The 22029-nt window shown below is 42.2% G+C and overlaps 1 protein-coding gene across 6 annotated transcripts in view; it reads left to right on the top strand.

The window, feature by feature from the left end:
• LARP1 (La ribonucleoprotein 1, translational regulator) overlaps positions 1-22029 on the top strand; it is a 93641-nt gene that overhangs the window by 33301 nt on the left and 38311 nt on the right. For 4 of the 6 annotated variants that reach the window (XM_020796945.3, XM_020796947.3, XM_078385609.1 and 1 more), the window contains exon 2: positions 20454-20515. In XM_020796945.3, the coding sequence (XP_020652604.2) occupies positions 20454-20515 (62 nt within the window). Of the gene's footprint in view, positions 1-10269; positions 10864-11208; positions 12117-20453; positions 20516-22029 lie in introns of those variants that run through there. The other 2 variants (XM_072990024.2, XM_078385608.1) reach the window with 2 other exon arrangements.

Below are 22029 nucleotides of genomic sequence, written 5' to 3'. Positions count from 1 at the left end.
AAACCGTTGTTCACTGCAGCTACAACTAAGTTTCGTTGTTGTGTTATCATCATTAAGATAAGGCAGTTTCTCAGTTATTCAGTGGCAAGCTCACCTATCTGTATTAAATGGCTCATGAAAGAAAGAGATTGAGCCAGCTGGTAATACACAACTTTTCTGTACCCGCAAGGTACAAAAGCTGAATTTTATTCCGAACTACCAGACAATGCTTTAAATATATTGTTAGACTGAACTGTCATATTTGTGGAATGTGGATGAAGAAGGATGTGATTTCATCTTTGCCTTGTTCAGCATATTACCAGACTTCCAAGGATTCTAGAGTCCCTAGTTGGAACAGGTCCTGAACCACTCGGCTATCTCAGCAGTCCGCTAGCCATGCATGATGTACCTGAAACCAAAAATGTATATCCAAAGTGAATGGAGCATCTTTATTATTCACCTGAACAATGCCAATACAGTGGGGTCTTGACTTGAGAACTTAATCCGTATTGGAAGGTGGTTCTCAAGTCAAAAAGTTCTCAGGTCAAATCTGCATTTCCCATAGGAATGCATTGAAAACCATTTGATCCGTATCTGCTCTTTTCCGTCCATAGAAACTAATGGGAAGCTGCTATTCTGCCTTCGACCACTAGAGGGGGATATTTTGTTTCTTTTTTTCTTAGGTCAAGAAAGGTTCAGGGAAGGCAGGGAAAATACAGTCCAGGCAGTACCAGGCAGTCTGAAGACTGTCTCCCAATCCACTCTCTAAATGCTGGGAGGAGTGAGGAAGTAGACAGGCACCCTTTTCACTGGCCAACAGTTAACTGAAAGTTCAAATTTTGCACTTTCCCTGCCTCCCACGTGGGTTTTTTCAGTTCTTAACTCAAATCTAAGTATGTAAGTCAAGTCAATATTTTCCTATGAGAGTGGTTCTTAAGTCAAAATGTTCTTAACTCAAGCCGTTCTTAAGTCAAGACCCCACTGTATCAGTTCAAATGATACAAACTTCTATTTAAACTTTGTCTGAGGAAAAGATCATTTGTATGGTTGGGCTGAATCAACCAGTTCTGCATGAAATTTAGATCACCAGTTCAGCTCCTTAATTTTGCTCCCAACTCACCACTGTTCTTAACTTCCAGTGCATTTGAACTGAATAAATGTGTGCTTTAACAGCTGTGATCCTCTTCTGTGTTTTTATGATTTTGGATTTTTTAAGGTGAAGTAACACATAGGGATTGGATCTTCAGATTGCTTTGGGCTGTAGAATCCATAATTCCTCCATTCTGGGAGTTGTTGTTTACAGACAGATCTTGTTAACACCTAAATGTAGCTCACTTGGGAGAAAAAACTAAATTGGAATGCTTTGAAGTCTAGCTCTGCTTAAGCTTGCTGTTCTTGCCCCAGTGCTACCTGGGAGCTTTCTTTCTGAACAGGAAGCTAGGCCTGAAGGCATTACTATTTAGGCTTTTTCTCTAAGGTGAACAGCATTTAGGTGTCTGTAAAGTGTCTGTCTGTCAGGTAGAACTAGCAGAATGGTTAGTTTTTTGGATCTATAGTCCAAGAAAGTCTGAAAATCCCTGCTAGAGTCATCTTTAAAAGGACAAGAGTGAATTCTGTGCAGAAATTTTATAACTTAAATTGCAGACAAAAAAATTAAAATTACTTGGGAAATTGTGTTGGGTATAATTGATCGATGCCTTGCATTTCTGTATAAAGCTATGATGCAGATATTAATATGAGTTATTATAAAGGAAATATATCTAAAGTAAAGACAGAAAAGAAAACAAATGATTACTCAGGTGTCTTTGAAGTGCTGAAGATAGTCGGAAGCATTTTAAATTCTGGGATCCAGTCTTCCATTTCCAGTACTTACCGTATTTTTCCATGTATAATATGCCCCCACATATAAGACGCCTCCCACTTTTTTAACCCAGAATTTCTTTCTTTGCAAGAAAGTGGAGTGGGACGGCAAGTCTCAAAGCACTTTGATCCCTCCCCCTCCTTACTTTTGTGTATAAGACGACTGTAAATTTTTGATCTAAATATTTTAGAGAAAAGTATCATCTTATACACGGAAAAACACGGTAATCTTTTTAGCCTTTGCCATGGTGGCCTGCTTGCAAGACATACTGCACTCATCTTCATGCATCAAGAAGTTGGGTAAATCTTTCTGTTTGAATGGATTTCAATTTACCACTCATATATACCTTGGCAGAGGAAATGCAAGAGGAAAATCAGTTCCTCTTGGCTCAGTATATGTGATAGGTGACCTTTTAGGATTGTCATGGAGGATTGGGGCATGTATTGAGGCATAAATGTAGACTTGGCTTTGATAAGGTAAGATCTGAGTCATGTGACTTTTCCTCTTTCTTCAGCTCCCAGATTCTCCATAGATCATGTCTCTGACTAGGTAATAATTAACTGTTAATGAGCTTTTCATTGGGGGCAGGCAGTGTAAGACTGAGCCAAGGCTGCATGGAGGAGACTGCTTTCATTCTGTCTTACAACAACATCACAATGCTCTCTGGTTGCAGTCCTTGTTTCTGAATACTCCAGATCACCTTTCTATAGCTTGGTGCTCTGCAGTTGCTTTAGAGTAAAATTCATGTAATGCGGACCACATTAGTCAAGAACTCTTAGGCTTATTGGGAATTGTACTCTAAAACCTGGAGGAAGCCAGGTAGGAAGGAGAATTTTGTTCTAGGTTTTATTTGCTGAATGAGTGGATAGAAATCAATGATTTTTATAATCAGATTGGTTTAAGTTGCAATTTAAATTTTTTAAATTTTTTTATTCAATAAAAAAAAACTAATATTTTAATTTTTATTATAAATTAAATTAAATTAATTCTGCCACATGTTACGGTTTGTTGAGGCATTATTGCTAGACTATGTTTTTATTATTATTTATGGCTTTTAGGCCCCATTGAGGGTAAAACTGTAGTTCAGTTGTAGAGCACGTGTCTGGCATGCCGATGGTCCAAGGTTCAATCCCTGCCATCCAGATACATGGCTGGATGAAAAACAAAGATTCCTGCTTTAAACCCCAGGCAATTGTTTTAGATAGTTAGTACAGACCAAGTTCTAGATCCAGATGCCCTCCATATTTTTTTATCTGAATACCATCAAGCATAGCTAGTGGCAAAATATATCATAATCTTAAGAATTGCAGAACTGGAAGAGAGACCCTATGGATCATCGAGTTCAGCCCTTATCAAAGAGGCAAAGTGGGGAATCAAACTCCCAACCTCTGGCTCCACAGCCAGATAGATGCCTAAAACACTGAGCTATCCAACGGTTCATGGGAGTTATCTAAAACATATGGAGAATATCAGACTGTATAGAGTTAGTTAGATAATAGTGGGGTAGATGGAAGAGTGATTTAACTTCATATAAGGGAGTTTCTCATATCCCCATGAAACCATTTGCTTGTAAAAAATGCTGTTCATTTTAAATGTGAAGGAGAGTTTGATGCCTATAGTTTTCGGTATCTGTTATGGGAGGGGGAGCTTAATACTCAGTCATTGGCTGAAGTTGAGCTGTAGCTCTGTGGAATTGTCCAGGCAAAGGTAATTCTTTGAGAAGCTTGTTGTTAGTGCTCATGAAGGTGCATCCTGACAGCTGAAAAATGTCACTTTTCCCAAGAGTTGTCAGACAATCCCAGCACAAGGTTTGATAGATAGGACCGAGTGGCTAGACAATTGACATGGCAATTGACTGGTACACAACTCTCTTCTGGATGTAACAGAAAACTATCTACCGTATTTTTCGCTCCATAAGACGCACCTCTCCATAAGATGCACCAAACTTTTAGGAGAAGAAAACAGGAAAAAAATCTGTTTTCTTCTCCTAAAAATTGGTGAGCCTTATGGAGAGGTCTGTCTTATGGAACACAACCTAGGACCCTTTGGAGGCTCACCCAGACCCCCTGAAGGCCAGAGGGGGCAAAATCACCACCTTCTGGGGCTCTTTTGAGGTTTGGAAAGGTTCAGAAGAGCCCCAGAAGGTGGCAATTTCGCCCCCTCTAGCCTGGTGGGGGGGTAGGGTGAGCCTCCAAAGGGTCCTAGAGTGTGTTCTAGGACCCTTTAGAGACTCACCCTGCTCCCCCCGGGGGTCAGAGGGGGCAAAATCACCACCTTCTGGGCTCTTTTAAGGCTTGGGAAGCTTCAAAAGAGCCCCAGAAGGTGGCGATTTTGCCCCTCCTGGACCCGTGGGGGGGTGGGGAGCGTGGCAAGGGTCCGAGGGGGCCTTCCAGACCCTTGCCACGCTACCCCCTCACGGGGCCAGCATAGGCGAAATATCAACCTTCCAGGACCTTTTGAGAAGCTTTCCAGCCTCTCAAAAGGTCCTGGCAGCTGGCGATTTCGCCAGGGCTGGCCCCGTGGGGGGGGCAGCCTGGCAAGGGTCCTGGAAGGCTCCCTTGGACCCTTGCCACGCTACCCCCACCCCCCCATGGGGCCAGGGGGGGTAAAATCACCAGCTTCTGGGAGTGTTTGGAGGCTCCCCAAGCCTCCAAACACTCCCAGAACCTGGCGATTTCGCCAGGGCTGGCCCCGTGGGGAGGTGGGGGCAGCCTGGCAAGGGTCCTGGGAGGCTCCCTTGGACCCTTGCCACGCTATCCCCACCCCCCATGGGGCCAGGGGGGGTAAAATCGCCAGCTTCTGGGAGTGTTTGGAGGCTCCCCAAGCCTCCAAACACTCCCAGAACCTGGCGATTTCGCCAGGGCTGGCCCCGTGGGGAGGTGGGGGCAGCCTGGCAAGGGTCCTGGGAGGCTCCCTTGGACCCTTGCCACGCTACCCCCACCCCCCCCCCCACGGGGCCAGGGGGGGTAAAATCGCCAGCTTCTGGGAGTGTTTGGAGGCTCCCCAAGCCTCCAAACACTCCCAGAACCTGGCGATTTCGCCAGGGCTGGCCCCGTGGGGAGGTGGGGGTAGCGTGGCAAGGGTCCTGGGAGGCTCCCTTGGACTCTTGCCACGCTACCCCAACCCCCCACGGGTCCAGGGGGGGTAAAATCGCCAGCTTCTGGGAGTGTTTTGAGGCTTGGGAAGCCTCAAAACACTCCCAGAAACTGGTGATTTTGCCGGTGGGAGGAGCGTCGCAAGGGTCTGAGTGAGCTTCCAGGACCCTTGCAACGTTCCCCCCACCTGGAAGCTGGCGATTTCGCCTGCGCTGGCCCCGTGGGGGGTGGGGGAGCATCGCAAGGGTCCTGGAAGGCTCCCTCGGACCCTTGCGACGCTCCCCCCCACGGGGCCAGTGGGGGCGAAGTCTCCACCTTCGCACCATAAGACGCACAGACTTTCTACCCCCCTTTTGGAGGAGAAAAAAAGTGCGTCTTATGGTGCAAAAAATACGGTAATTCCTATACAGTACTGTACTGTATGTGTATTCCCTCCTCCACCTATTAACTATTCCTTTTACCTTGAGCATATGTTTCCAGATTGGAGTGTAGTTGCAAACCTGTGGTTTGGTCTTGTAACTGAAGAAATCTATTAACTGATGGACTTAAATATGACTGTTTCTGAAAAGGCAACCAATTTTTCCTAGAATTTTCTTCCAGTATACAGTAAAGAGGCATTTAGCTATTTATTATTTAAAGGGGAGTTTGGAGATCCTTTGAATTAGAATTTTAAAAGATGGTGATGATTATGATGCTTTGTTTTAGTAAAAGATCTTAAACATAAGAAGAGCCCTGCTGGATCAGGCCAAGGGCCCATCTAGTCCAGCTTCCTGTATCTCACAGTGCCCCCCCCCGATTCCTGTGGGAGCACACGAGACAACTAGATACCTGTCTCCTGATACCACTTTCCTGCAACTGGCATTTTGAAGCATGTAATTGATTGCATAGTTTTCTTTTCCCATTCAGCTTAAATTATGTGTATATATGTCTACACATGCTAAGAAATACATGCTGCTAATATCAAAGTTGTTTTTATAGATACTGCTCTCTTTCTCTGATGTGTTCTTATAGGTGTACCTGTTAGTGTAGGATCTCATGAGGAATAAAGGGGTTGATGCTATGTTATTTGGTCATTAAAGTATTTCAGTAGATCCTTTTTGTTAGCAAACATATTTATTTATTGTTTTATTATTTATTTAATACATTTATACCCTGCCCATCTAGACCAAAGTGTACTCTGGGCAGCTATAAAACAGCACAGAAGTGCTATTTTATAATAATATATATTGAAATAATTAAATGAATAGCTTGTTCCCTGACATCAGAATTACTAGTACAGTACTCAAATATATATTTTGCTCTTTCTTTTCATAATGTGATGACGTAACTGAATTGTAGGACTTCATAATGAGATTGAATCCAAAGCAAGTGTTATTTGTGTTTATTAATGAATAATCATCTCTGGATTCAAAGTGGATTTTGCAGATTGCAGGAAGAGAAAAAAACAATGTAAGTTTGCTGTGGGATCCTGATTATACAAGAAAATAGAGGAGTCTTCATGATGATTTATCTCCATGTTTCTGTGGTTTCCCTTTTTTATTGAATTTAGTACCTTGTGAAGCATCTTGCTCAGTGGCCTGTAAGTAGTTTTATCTTTTTCTTATTTTAGAGAAAGCTCTGAACTTCTAAAAAAAGTAGATGTTCTGTCTTGAGGCTCAAGGGTGGAGTTGTAGCTTCCCTCATCCACCTGGTTTCGTTACTTTATCAAATGCCCTGATCTTGCTTTCTTTTCATCAACACATTGTGCTTTGAAGTTTACTTGGAAAATGAATTGCCGTCTTTACTACTAACAAAATCAAAAGGAACCCACTCTTACACAAATCATTATCGCAGGTGGGTGTGAACATAGGGAATGAATGGATTTGAGCTACTACCTGCTCATGAATATGTGAATGTCTTACCCCGATAGTAAAGTTGCTACTGAATTTCAATGATTTAGAAATAAGTCATAATGAAGATAGTTTAGAGTTGCCTTTCCCACTCCATGTATGCTGGAGTACTGCTGCCATTATCAGTATGACATTGCTAGCTAAGGATCTTGGGATTTGCAGAGTACATCTGGAGGTAACCAAATTATGGAGGATTTGTTTAAGATTTGACAGACTCTAGTTGCCATCATTAGTTCTTGAAAACTTTCCACCAAACTGAGGATACTGGGATCCTCAGCAGTAGTACCTGTTGGAGCCACTGTGTATGCAGTAAATAGTTGTGATCCAATCATTCTTATAATCTAGTCGTCTTTATAGTATTATTGCTTGACAATGTGATTTTGGGGCCAGTGGGGTTTCTAAGTCCTTTTTGAAAGAAAGAACAGTCTCTCAGTAGAAGAGCCCATGCCTTATATGAAAAGAACTTTGCTACATTCATCTGAATATAGTATAAGCAGATGATATCCAAAATTTATTTGGGTTATATTTTTAAGATGAACATTTTTTCTGAGCACTTTTAAGTCATGCCTCAGATTGGCTTCACCTTTACTCTCTATGGTGACAAGAAAGTAGATTGCTATGTTGCATATAAGCTACACAGAAATCTTTCATAGATTGGTGGCTAAGCTGGTCCTTCCGTGCTGTCTTTTTTCCACTAGATAAACAAATCTTTATTTAGAGAGATGAAACTTTGGCCACTAGCTGACTGATGAGGAAGGGTCTTTCAGTAATAGATGTTGCATATTTTATTCTTCTCTTGTCATAAATGGTTTGTAAATTATTTCAGTGCAGTGATTGCTTTTACTTATAATAACTTACTTTATTCTGTTTTTAAATTACAGTAATTTGCTGCCTTTTTGGTTATAGCTGTTTTAGTTCACATTGTTTGCTGTTTTGAATCCTGCACTGGGAGATAGGGAGGATATAAATTAAAGAAAGGGTATGGGGAAGGAGGGAAGCTTGATGGACATTGAAAACAGCAGGAAAGAGGTTTTAATATGTGAGCATTGGTGATTATTTGGGCTAGAAGTACTGACACAGTAAGCTTTTTTGTCTATGCTACCTGATTATACTTTACAGTACCAGCTCTTGGTACTGTTCTCTGCACATATCATCTAAGGAAACGATATGTTCTTCCTTCCATCTTGGTATTGCCATCATATTTGAAATGTATTTTTCATTGCTCTGGCTTGAGGTGAATAAATATTTATGCTTACTTATAGTGACACTTTGGATCATCCTGAATTTCATGTGGCAGTACTCCCTCTACCGCTTTATGGCAACTCATCATCTTCTCACAAAGCCGTTCTCTAAAATGGCTGGTGCAGCATACATACTGCATTTTCTGTCATGTGAAATGTGGTCTACTAGTTTTTTTAGTGGCAAGGAGAAATGCTTGCCCATCTACCCTGTTTCCCCAAAAATAAGACCTAACCTGAAAATAAGCCCTAGTATGGTTTTTCAGGATGCTCATAATATAAGCCCTACCCACAAAATAAGTCTCAGTTAAGTGAAATCCCACCACCCTCCACCATTGTGTAACAACCAGAAGATGATGACATGACTGTATCTGAATAAATGTAGATTGTTGTACATGAAAAAAATTAAAACATCCCCTGAAAATAAGCTCTAATGCATTTTTGGAGCAAAAATTAATATTAAGACCCTGTCTCATTTTCGAGGAAACACTGTAGGTTACTTCACAGCAGATCACTTGAGAATTTTTAGCTGTAAAATACTCAACTATTTAATCCCAGTCTTCGTTTTTTTCCTCTCAAGTTCTGCTAGATACTGTATTTTTCTGTGTATAAGATACCCCCATGTATATGACGCCCCTCCTTTTCTAACCCAAAATTAAGAAATCTAAGTGGGGCTTAGCAAGTGTAGGGGGAAAGGGATCAAAACGCTGCAGAATCCCTTTGATCTCTGCTTTTCCCTCCACTTGTTTTTGTTCTCATCTCAGCTTACTTCCGTGTATAAGACGACCCTCAATTTTTAGTCTAAAGATTTTAGACAAAAGTATAGTCTTACACATGGAAAAATAAGGTACTTAAAATCCATGTGAAGAAATACTGGAAGAGATACCTCTCACTTCAAACTGAATTCATATGAAACCACAATAAAAGATTTCCGAAAGGTCCTATTATTAATGGACCCTGATAAGGTCTTGTAAATTAAAGGGCATGAATTCTTCTATTGAGTTGATCCATCTCATGTTGGGTCTACTACTTTTACCTACTGCCTGCCTCTTTTCGTAGCACATTGCCTTTTTCAGTGAGCCTTGTCTTTTTATGCAAGTCCAAAGTACAGTAGTCTCAGGTTAGTCATTTGAGCTTCTATTGAGAATTCAGGCTTGATTTGATCTGTTTTTCTAACCATGCATGGTATTTATAAAGCTTTTCTCCAACGCCACATTTTGAGTGAATCATTCTTTCTCATGTCATTTTTCTTCACTGTCTGGTTTTCACATCCATACAAGGTATTTGGTATTGCCATACTATGGATAATCTCAGCCTTTCCAAGTCTTAAGTCTTATTCTGATTTCTTGGCTAAAATCTTCATTTTGCAAGGTAGTGGAAGCAAGGTATAGAAAATCATTAACAAAGTTGATTTCATTGTTGAAAATATTTATGTTACCATGGTTTAAGGGAACAGTTACGATAAAGAAAAGGGTGTTTTTGGTTATTTTGTATGGAACAAAGTCAAACCATAAGTTTATTTTTTTGACATTATGGGCTGATTCACACAACATACGCATTGTGGATGAGATAAAATAGTTTCAAATTCACTTGCTTGGTAAAAGACTAGAGTTTGTTTGAAACCAAGATTTGTGATGCCAGCATAACAGATAGTTGGAACTATTTAGTGTTTCTGGTTCTTTGCAGTGCCTTCAAGAAGAAAGAGGACATGTGAGCCAAACACTCTAATTGAGCAGGTTTATCCATATAACATTGAACAAAATGTTTCACTGTTTATTCTGGGTGTAGATTAATTGTTGGGAATTAGCACTGTGAGCACTAGAATAGTGTAAGGGTTGTGCTGTGCTGGCCTATAGCAGACCTCAGCAAGAAACTGAGTGATGTGGGCATCTGATGGCCCTACTATATGAGCTCCCAGTCATATAAAAGCTGTATGGGCCTTCGCAGCTACCAGGGTGAGTTTCATTTAAATCAAATAGATTTTAACCATGATTCAAATCACAATTTAAATAAAATATTCAGATTTTTGACAGGTTATATAAAAAACATATTAAAATTTAAATTTTGAAGCAAATCTATGTTTTTTAAAAACACATTTGATTTGTATTCACCCTGGCATTTGCTATTCTCCCCCTCCCCTAGGGTGGAGCAAGCACAAACAGGCAGGCAACAGGGAAAGTGGTGTAGAATAAAAAGGCAGTTTGGCTTGATCCATTGGATGTGTGTCAGAAAGGGTGCCTTTCCCAAGCAAGTGTGAGGACTCTTGGATTGTGTGGGCTGTTTTGATAGTTAAGTAAGTGTACTATCAACACCACCCAAGTCTCGTCAGTATTAGTCTGTGTCGGGGTGAGGGGCCCTATGCCAGAAGCTCAAGGGTAGTGCCGCCACAGTGTTCATTTTTATTTGTTACCAGATACAAGAATCTTTTTTCAAATGTACAGCTGTATCTACCTGTACGGCTCATCCCTCTCATTGCTGCTCAGACCTGCTGTCTGTTTTCTGTCTTACTGAAGAATTTTTACAACAGGACACTAAAACATAGACCTAATTACTGCATGTAACCAATGAACATTTAGAATATGAAACTGATATTTCATCTACATTTTACTCAATTTCACTCTGTTTCATTATACAGTATATGACAAAATGGACGTGTCCATGAAAGCTTACATTAAAATAAAATAGTCTTTAAGGTGCCACATGTTTTTGTCTTTTGTTTTATTTGTTTCTTTGGATTTTGCCAGATTAGATGTACAGTGGACCCTCAACTTACGAAGGTCCCTACTTACGGAAATTTCGAGGTATGAAAAGGCTCTGGCCGGAAAATTTTAGTTTGACTTGCTGCCGGAGCTTCGACTTACAGAAGGCAGGGGGAAAAGGCGGGAAATTCAAAGCAGCCCTCGTTGCCCTCTTATCTCCTGTCCCTGGTGCCCTCTGTCTCAGGCAGAGGGCACCGGGGAGAGGAGACAAGAGGGCAGTGGATGCAGCTTTCTAAGCCCCGAAAGCTGGCAGCGGGCGCAGAGCGGCTTTCGGCTTCCCAGGCTTCCAAAGTTGCACCCGCTGCCCTCTGTCTCCTGTCCCCACGGGAACGGGAGGCAGAGGGCAGCAGGTGCAGCTTTGGAAGCCCGGGATTTTTTTTTCCCTTTGGCTGGAACGCATTAAATGGTTTTCAATGCATTCCTATGGGAAATGGACCCTCGACCTACGGAATTTTCTACCTGTGGCCACCGTTCCAATATGGATTAATTCCGTAAGTCGAGGGTCCACTGTATCTATAGATCATATGCATTTGTATGAACGAATAAATATGTCCTCTTTGTGTACCCATGTAAAGTGTAAACTGCAGGTTGCCTGGTGAATAATCATTTCTTTTTCGTGGCCTCTGTGAATGCGCACATATAGGTATTGTCTGCGCCTGCGCTGACTCTCTCGGAAGATTCTAGAGCTAAAAGTAACAATTTTATGGTGTGATCCTCCACGAGGTATATGCTCCTCCCACCCACCATCTTCCTTTTTTCCGCCGAGCTGAACGGTTCTCAGGAAAGATTGAGCGCTTCGCTATTTGCCTTTTGGCTATTTTTCTAGGCTCCTTTGAGGTTTTGTTTGTTCATCTTTACTTTAAATTACCTACTTAGTGATCCTCCGCGTCTTTTGTTTGCCTAATCGGCTTCCCGTGGTCTTTTTATTCCCTTCCCTCCCCCCCCCCCCAGTTCTTTGCTTATGGCCTCTCCATCTCCTTTTAAAAGGTGTACGACCTGTGCGAATAAAATTGCACTTTCGGACGGGCATAGCCAGTGTCTTTTTTGTTTGGGTGAGGAACATCCTACCCATTCGTGTCCTGCTTGTAAAAATTTAACCAAGCCGGCACTAAAACAGAGGCTCCAAAGACTTCAGTTCTACCTTTGGCAAACAGCCATGAATCCTCCTACTTCGTCTTTGGAAGTGGCTAGATCTCCTGCCCTTTCAGTCGATAGGCTTCCAGCGGGCCAGTCTACCTCTGATTCTACCTCTGTGCTACCAGCTAAGGACACTGTTGAGAAAGCAAAATTGTCTGGTAAGCACAAGTTGCCCTCCTCTCAGAAGTCTCGAGCGCACGATGCAAGCTCAAAGAAAAAGCCCAAACCTGCCCCTAAGAGGCCTAGAAAGGACAGAGGTCCCCAGGTGGAGCCCCCTCAGCCTTCTCTGCCTTCCCCATCCTTGAGGAATCATCCAGAGAAGCCCCTGACTTGGCCTCCGATGGAGATGAAGCCCATGATGTCGCGCGCCCCCCACGATGCCGCCCCAAACCCCGAGCATTGGCCTCAACGCGGCTGCGCCACAGTCCAGCCCGGCCTCAGCCCATTCAGACCCTGACTCAGGGCGGGCAGCTGAAAGCTCGGCATCCGATCTGGAGGTTCCCCCTTCACCTCCACAGAAGAGAACTTAATCCGTATTGAAATGGTGTTCTTAAGCTGAAATGTTTTTAAGTTGAAGCAAAATTTCCCATAGGAATGCATTGAAAACCGATTATTCCGTTCCGGCTGTTTTTTGTTCTTATGTAGAGGCGCGTTCGGATGTTGAAGCATTAGTTCCCATAGGAACTAATGCAAAGCCAGTTAATCCGTACTCTGCCACTAGGGGGAGAATTTTTTTAACCTAAGATGACCTAAGGTTAAAAAAAGGGCAGGAAAGTTTTTTTCCCATTCTTATCTTGGAGCTCCGTTCTCAAGTAGAAGCAAAATTTAGTGAACGGAGCTGTTCTTAAGTTGGATTGCTCTTAAGTAGAGGTTCCACTGTACTGCAACTCCACTGCCCTTTCTGTTCTCTCTGTTCTTTTTGGACAATCCTTCAATTGCTGAATTCCAGTTGTGGCAGTTATCCCACCAAATTTCTGATATTCCTATCAAGTTATATTTGCCCTCCTGAAGAAAAAAAATCCAATTCTTGTTCGTTTCCCATACTCCTGGCATTCATATATAAACACCAGGGATTGTGTGATTTGTGGCCTGTTTGTCTTTGTACCTTTGTATGAATATTATGTTGGGCATACATTTATTACACTACTAGTCAAATATGAAAAAAGCAGCATATGAGGCAGTAAGTTGCAACAAAAACAGCAGAATCCTGTGATACCTTAAAGATGTAATGCATTTATTTTAGGATGAACCTTTGTGGACTACAGCCCGCATCATTAGATCCATGTTGATAAATGAAAGGGAATGTATGTTATACAAGTTCATCCTGTATTAAATGCTTGTTTTCAATGTGCCACAGGATTGTACTGTATTTTTCCGTGTATAAGACGCATCCATTTTTAAGACACCCCCCTTTTCTAACCCAAAATTTCTTCCTTTGCAAGAAAGTGGAAGGGGGAAGCAATTTCTGCTTCTTCTTCATGGTCTCTGTGGATGTATACAATTGGATTATACTGTGCCTGCACAGGAACTCTTGGAAATTTCTAGAGCTTAAAGATATGTAATTAGTGGGATGTTCCCTCATGGAGCGCATGTTCCTCCCGCCAAAGACCAACCTCTTCAGTTCCTTTTAGCCGCTGCTCAGGCCATACCTTTCGATGAGCTAGTTCTCTACTTTCGATTTTGAAAATCATCTTCTGTTGTGCCTAACGGCCAATTCTTCTTTCTTTTGGCATTCCCTTGTGAATTTATATTCCCTTTATACAGCTTTACTTGCTCGTTTGTCATGAGGGTCGTGAATTACCAAGCAGCTATGGGGGCTTATCAGCACCAACTTTGGAACCAGGCACTCCCCTTTCTCCAGGCAGCCCCTGAAGAATCCAGATCAGGCGCTCTAAATATCCATCTCGAAGCTTCCAATTTAGCTAAGCAACAACACATAGCTTCTAGACATACAGTGGACACAGCATCCAAAGCAATGGCTACTTCCCTCGCCTTTCATCGACACGCTTGGCTACGATCTGCAGGAGTCTCCAATGAGACCAAATCCTGTATTTAAGACCTCCCCTTCGGTGGTGCTGATCATTTTAACGACAAAACAGATGAAGTCATTTTATTTATTTATTTATTTATTTATTTATTTATTTATTTATTTATTTATTTATTTATTTATTTATTTATTTATTTATTTATTAGATTTTTACCCCGCCCCCTAGACAATGTCATGGACAACTTACATAAGATTCGCAAAACAGCGTAGTCTTACTCGACTCAACAAACTTACAGATATCAACGCCCTCAATGGAGGAAACAACCCTTTGTCCACCAGCCCTTCCAGCCACAATACAAGTCCTACAGATTACAATCTTCCGACCAGCCATGCTCCTCACCATCCTCCTCTTCAGGCCCTAACTTTCGGTCTCAACCTCAGCAGTAACAACGATGCCAGCCATTTTGTCATCAGCAATAGAAGGACAAGCCATATCCCTGACTTCTTCGAGCCTGAGATCTGCACCTTCCAGATACGTCTTTTCTCCGTTTCTCAATTCTTGGTTCTGTATCACCACCGACCATTGAGTTCTCTCATTCATCAATCAAGGAGACCTTATTGAGTTCAGTCACCTGCTACCTTTCACTCGCATAAATACCACACCATTCTCCACAGTCCTACACAAAGAAGTACCGTATTTTTCGCACCATAAGATGCACTTTATTCCCACAAAACAGGGGGGTGGAAAGTCTGTGCGTCTTATGGAGAGAAGAAAACAGATTATATTTTCCTTTTTTCTTCTCCTAAAAAATTGGTGCGTCTTATGGAAAGGTGCGTCTTATGGAGCGAAAAATACGGTACTTCTCCTCCAGAAAGGTGTCATCCTTCCAGTTCCACACTCAAATATCCACAATGGCTTTTATTCCTGTTACTTCACCGTACTAAAAAAAGACAGAGGCCTCTGCCCAATACTTGACCTCTGAAAACTCAACAATTACATTCATCCCAGACAGTTCAGAATGACTACCCTCAACACCGTTATCCCTCTTCTTCGTCATCATAGACTTACAAGACACATTCTTCCATATCTCTGTCCATCCCTGACATCACAAATTTCTACATTTCCATTTCAACGACACCACCTACCAGTTCTACGCCCTCTCTTTCGGACTCCCTCCCACACCGAGAATTTTCACCAAGTGTCTTGCCCCAGTTGCTGCCTTCCTTCATCTACAAAGCATCACAGTCTTTCCGTACATTGACGATTGGCTCATTGTTTCAGATTCTTACCAAAGCACATTGAAGTACATTTGCTTTACACTAAACCTCTTAGTGTCATCGAAGCGACCAACATGAATTTGGCCCAGCTCCAGGAGGCAGTGGAAGACAGGAGGGCCTGGCGTGCTCTGACCATGGACTCACGAAGAGTCGGACTAAACAACAACAAACCTCTTAGTGGATCTTGTCAATTTTTCAAAATCGCGCCTCAAACCAGCATAAACTGCTACATACATAGGAGCCCAGTTAGACTGCTCTTGAGCGCGAGCCTTTCTTCCTCAAGAAAGGATAGAAAAAAGCCATTCGACTTTTTCGACCTCTACACTCTGTCTCAGCTCATCGTGCCCAACACCTCCTCGGGCTCATGGCATCCACCATGGCAGTCATTCAGCATGCACGTCTCAAAATGTGGTCTCTTCAATCATGGTTCCTCTCTCTATTTGACCCCATAGGGGACCACACTTCCAAACTCCTAATTGTGTCAAGAGAACCACCATGGCAGTCATTTATAGCTTTTAGCAGTAATCAAAGCCTTTTGAGCATTCCGACCACTAATTTCTGGACAGGCAATTCAACTGGCCATAGACAACGTGACTGTACTTTTTTACGTCAACAAACGGGGGGGACTCGTTATCTCCCCCTCCTGTGTTTAGCAGTAAGACTCTGGAAGTGGTGCTACTCCTCGTAGCAGTTCACATAGCAACCCAAGACAACTCACTAGCAGATCACTTCAGCTGGATGACAACCATGCACGAATGGTATCTAGATGACACCGTGTACAGCCAGCTATGCAACCGACGGGAAACCCCAGCAATAGATGTTTTTGCTACTTCCCACACTCGAAGTGCCCCCATACTGCTCCAGAGCACAAACTGGCACTCACTCACTCGGAGACGCCTTTATGATCGGCTGGGCTCAGAGCATCCTATATCTCTTCCCTCCAATCCCGCTCATTCAGTGGACCATCATAAGACTCCATTGGTCCCGTGCCTATGCTATTCTAATCGCTCCGTAGTGGCCCTGACTACCATGGTTCACCCAACTCAGGAAAATCTCCTCGGACCATCTTCACCTCCCAACCATACCTCACTTACCAACTCAAGACAAGGGGACAATCCACCATCCAGAGACATTAGTCTCTCAAACTTACAACATGGAGGATTCTCCTGCCATAAAGGCTATCCTCGATAGAGTCAGAAAGACATCAACTTAGATTCTCTATAATCAAAAATGGAAATCATTCTCTTCTTTTGGCACCTCCAAAAACTTAATATCAGTACCAGTCTCTCTGAAGACCCTCCTCACCTTTCTTTTACATCTTTCTCAGCGTGGTTTATCCCACTCCACACTAAGTCTATATTTCTGCGATTGTTGCACACCAGCCTCCAAATTCTGAATCAGCTTGCCTGTTCTCACACGCAACGCTTGAAAAGTTCCTCAAGGGTCTTCACAACACGCGGCCCCCTCAGCGGCTCATTCTCCCACAGTGGTCTCTGCAAGTTGTCCTAAATGCACTCATCTGTTTGAACCCATGGCCATGACCAACCTAAATCTCTCTCTAAAAACCCTCTTTCTAGTAGCAATAACATCAACTAGAAGGGCTAGCGAACTCTCACCCCTCAGATCAGACCCTCCTTATATACAGTTTTATCCAAACAAGGTCACACTATACCCTGATGTTTCCTTTCTCTCTAAAGTCGTATCCGGTTTCCACCTTAACCAACCATTGATTCTGTGTTCACTATTTTCATCTCCCCAAACGAATATTGAGTGCATGCTCCACATGCTCGACGTCCAGTGATCCCTAGCCTTCTATATCGACAGAACAAAATCTTTCAGAAAATCACCAAGACTTTTTATCTGTTTTCATGGCTCTCATAAGGGCTCAACTGCATCTTCACAAACTTGTCCAAGTGGATTGTACAGGCAATTTCTTTGGCTTATGAATTATCGGGCAAATCAGCCCCAGAAGCCCTTAGAGCATACTCTACTAGAGTTGCCTCAACATCAACTGCCTTTCAACGCGACATTGACATTTCACATATACGTCGCACTGCCACGTGGTCTACTCCATCGACTTTTATCTCCCATTACAGTCTGGACGTTTGAGCAAAGAGTGATGCAGCCTTTGGATGAGCTGTCCTAACCTCCTTACTTCAGTGACGTCCCACCAACCGGTAAGTCAGCTTGCTAGTCACCCAATTGTGTGCATTCACAGAGACCACGAAGAAAAAAGAGAGGTTACCTACCTGTAACCATGGTTCTTCGAGTGGTCCTCTGTAAATCCACACATCCCACCCACCTCCCTTCTGTCCATCACTTGTCATCTCAATTTATGTCTGTCAGCGGTGGACTTATGGGAACTGAGGAGGTATTTGGCGGACGGAGCATGTGCTTCATGAGGGAACGTCCCACTAATTGCATATCTTTAAGCTCTAGAGGTTTCCGAGAGGTCCTGCGCAGGCGCAATATAACCCAATTATGTGGATTCAAGAGGACCACTCGAAGAACCATGGTTACAGGTAGATAACCTCTCTTTTCTCCCTACATTTTCATTGCAAAAAGCAGCCTTCCCCCTCCATGTTTTACAAAGAAAATGGAGGGGGAAAGTGATTTCTGCTTTCCCCCTACATTTTAGTTGCAAATGGTGCTTCTGGGGGGGAAAATACCAACACTTTTCAGCTTGGCCTGTATGGTTAGGCTTGAAAACACAGTATTGCTCTTTCTTAAAGTGGGTGAAAAAAAATTGGAGGCAAATATTCTTATTTCATCTGAGAGCTAAAAAAGGTTCTTTGTGATATCTGTGATTCACATTAATGGGTTGTTCTGTGCTTGCGTAGATGTCCTCAGAGTCTTCAGAGCCTAGAAAGTTGTTAGCCCCACCCTAACATCCAGCTCACGATCCTCCATACAACATTTAATTCCCAGTTCCATTTTGACTGCTGCTAAAGCAACACTTAATTGGTCATCTGGTGCCTACTTGACAAGTTTACCTAAATAGTCTTTTCCATTCCTTGTTAGCCCCATTGTTATTCTTAACATAAAACAATTTGTTTGTCATTTAATTGAAATAAAAGGCGGGGGGGAGACTGTTCATCATTGTTTTGTTCCTGCCTTTTATGGCCCCCAACAAAAAGTGTGACTCATGAGAAAGTAAGGTCCCTCTAACTGATAGACACTCTAAGTGCCTCTACTGTTTGTTTATGAGAGGGTAATCAGACATAGTACTGCCAAATAATCAGTCCAGACTCGAATTTTACCTTGGAAGGTATCACTCCAGGCGATCTCAAAGGAAATTCTAGAACCAGTTGTTTCAATTGGTAATATCCCCCCTTCAAAATTGGCTCTCATGGAGACCATCCAGAACAACAATACACAAGAACCAATTCCACAGGCAGTAGGAACATAAGAGCAGTCAACAACTAAAGCAGTGGTTCCCAGCTTTGGGTAACACAGGTATTCTTGGACTTCAACTCCCAGAAATGCCAGCTAACACAACTGTTGGTGAAGGTATCTGGGAATTGCAGCTCAAGAACGCCTGGATTGCCCAAGGTTGGGAACCATTGTCCTAAAGATATGTCCTCCACCTTCTCCACATTGAAACTGAGCTGGCCACATTATATTGTGACCTCCTTTCTTACAACTCTCCAGTGATGATGATAAGGTGAAGTTGTGACAGACTTTACATCAGTCAGCCTCTGGTGTTCCCAGTCTTCTTGCTGTCCTGTACTACAGACTACACTACACTCACTAGATGTCTGCAGAGCTCTAGCCTTCTACATGAACAGGACAAAGGTTGTTCAGAAAATGTCCAAGATGTTTCTATCAAGGAAGACAACAAAGTAATTATGTATCCCCTCAAAGAATATCTAAGTGGTTGGCACATGCCATCACTCTGTCATATCAGCTGGCAAAAAATCTGTGTCTCATTCTTTGAAACAACATTCTACCAAGTGCTCTAGTTGCTTCCACTGTCTTCATAAGAGGTGTGCAGATGATGGACATTTGTTAGACAGTCACATTGTCTTGACCCGTGATGTTCAGCAAGCATTATAGACTAGGCATCAGAGCTAGATGTGATGCATTGGTTGGTTGAGCAGTATTTTTACCAGTTGGCATGACATTCCATGTCAGTACTGGTAAGTGAACTTTCTGTATACCCGTTAGTGTCCAGAAAGAACAAGGAAAAGGCCACGTGGTCTCCAAGGTTACACTAATGTGAGAATAGGTGATATTTTTTGAACCATTAAAACAATCAAACAAATTGAAAGTATTGTGGACAAAATTCCACTTCATCAGGCTGAGCTCAACTCCTTTATGAATAATGCAGACAATTTGTAGACAAGAATCTGGAAATCAGTGGTAATTGACAATCTTTTGGTCTTAAGAGCGGGTTATAAAAATTCCAAACACTGCTGCAAGGATGCTTGAGACTGCAGCCTCAATAGCCTTGACATCACCTCTCACAGACCTGTACCATAAAAGTTTGGACTCTTGTCTACAATTTTTCTGTACTGTCTATGAAGGGGTTGTGTTCAGCCTGAAGAAATGGAATTTACTCTACAAAAGCTTGCAGTTTGAATTTTTGTGGTCCAGTAAAAGGTATCACCCATTGTTACATTTGTGGAAACCATTAGTACAATTAACAGAGAGCATAGGTTATTTATCTGTAACTGTAGTTTTTTGAGTGGTCATCTGTAAATTCATACAACCCACCCAAGCTCCCCTCTGGCTGCCATGTGTTGTACTTTGTTCAGTAGTGGGCATGGTAACTGGATGGAAGAGCATGTGCTGGGTTTTAGGGTTTGGTTACCAATTTTCTAGGCTGTGGAAGATTCTGAGAACCTCTGTGCAGGCACTGAACAACCCATTAGTGTGAATTCACAGATAACCACTTGAAGAACTACTGTTACCGGTAAATGACTTGTTCTTTTCTGGGCACAGAATACTAAAATGCACATTTAAAAAACCTTAGTAGTCTGGAACTCTACACATTGAACTTGATTATTATGTTCCAGTACACTATCATTTCCAGTACTGGTGAGAGAGTGGGTATTTCCGGAGGTTAACCTGGTTGATACTTAAGAGGCAAAAACAAATCTTAAGCATGGTTGTGCAGAACAATAAAATGAGGAACTGAAAAGCTGCATTTTCTGTAGAGAGCTGGTCTCATTATTCATTGATCAACTAAGCATACTAATTTGTTGTGTGTTTTTTTCCCTTTTGCCAGAGCATTCAACTCCAGCCAAGGTAGTGAAAGCGGCAAACCCAAGGCAACGGAAAGGAAGCAAGGTACATGCTAATAAGTTCTTTTTTGGATAGTACCAGAGAAAAGACGGTGAAGGCCCACATGTGGTACTTAACTGAATGTCAATATGACTAGATAGGCGGGGTATAAATACAATAAATAAATAAATAAAATAAAAATATATGAATTTGTAGGCCTATTATTTTACCATAATACAATCAAACTGAGATTGTCAGTTGTTCTGTCTTGTTTGTGGTTTGTAGACAAAACTTGATGGAAGGTTAGGTGTGCCTTAACCTCCGTGCCTTGTGTTTCTTAGTCCTCTGTGCTTGATTTCATATAGACTTTTGATGACTGCTGCATTTTAGGGTATCTCTACTTCTGTTTTCTTTGCTTTAGTTCTTAGTATCTCTACTTCTGTTCTAGATCTGTGGATTCTAGTTGTCATACAAGTACAGTGGTGCCTCGCATTGCGACATTAATTCGTTCCAGCGAAATCGCTGTAGAACGAAAATGTCAAGCGAAAATAAAAAAGCCATTGTAGCACATTAAAACCTGGTTAATGCGTTTCAGTCGGCTAAGAACTCACCGTCCAGCGAAGATCCTCCATAGGGGCAGCCATTTTCGGGTGCCTGTGCAGCGAAAAATGGCTCCTAAACACAGCGGGGAGCCTTTTTGAGCACCCGGCGGCCATTTTGAAAATTTGACGATCAGCTGTTTTGATCATCGGGAAGCGAAAATCGGTTCCCGAAACGGGGAACCGATCATCGCGCAGCGAAATTTCCCCCATTCAAAACGTTGTTTTACGATCACAAAAACCTCGTCGTAATGTGGATTCGTCATTAAATGAAGCGCCCGTCTTGCAAGGCACCACTGTACATAGTTTGGTCTGTCTGTAGTTTCTGACGATAGGATAGTCCTGTTATGTGGCAAGAGATTTATTTGGAAGGCCTTTGAGCCTGTGTTTTGAGCATAGCCTTCCTTTGCCTGTTACTGCAACAGTCATTGGTGCTGGTGTGAAGTTTGGCACTAGTATATGTAGTCTGAAGAGAATTAACCCTATGTATCCAGACACTTGCTAATTTCTTTAATCTTCTGCTCTTCTACACTGCATGTTTCTAGATAACAACATAGGGTTTCCTGCTGCTGTTTTTTGCCCATTGAAATACTTTTGTCTGTTTAGAAAATATTTACATCTGCATCACTGGAAAGTTACACGTCTTAGAGTATTTATTATTATATTTCTAGAGAGAGTTTGAAATTATACTGCTGCTACTGGACACTAAAGACAATGTTACTAAGAAGGTTCTTCTGTTTGTACGTTCCCTGTGTTAATTTCCATTACTAAATGAATTAAATGCTGCTGCTTCAAGTTTAGAGGAGGACTTTTAAGTGATGAGTTTTATCAGAAAGAGAGGCTATAAAAAAATCAAGGGTTACAGATTGGAAACAGCTGAAAGCAGGATATGTCACTGATCTATCTGATCTGTAGTCATTGACCCTGTTGGAGGGCAAAGCTCGCAGTGTGCTAGCAATTCAGAAGTTTTGCCAAGCTGGG

Source organism: Pogona vitticeps, chromosome 2 (genome assembly GCF_051106095.1).
Source record: "Pogona vitticeps strain Pit_001003342236 chromosome 2, PviZW2.1, whole genome shotgun sequence".
In the NCBI taxonomy this organism is placed as follows: domain Eukaryota; kingdom Metazoa; phylum Chordata; class Lepidosauria; order Squamata; family Agamidae; genus Pogona; species Pogona vitticeps.
The sequence above is the reverse complement of the archived record's forward strand: the minus strand, read 5'-3'. Positions and strand labels throughout refer to the sequence as shown.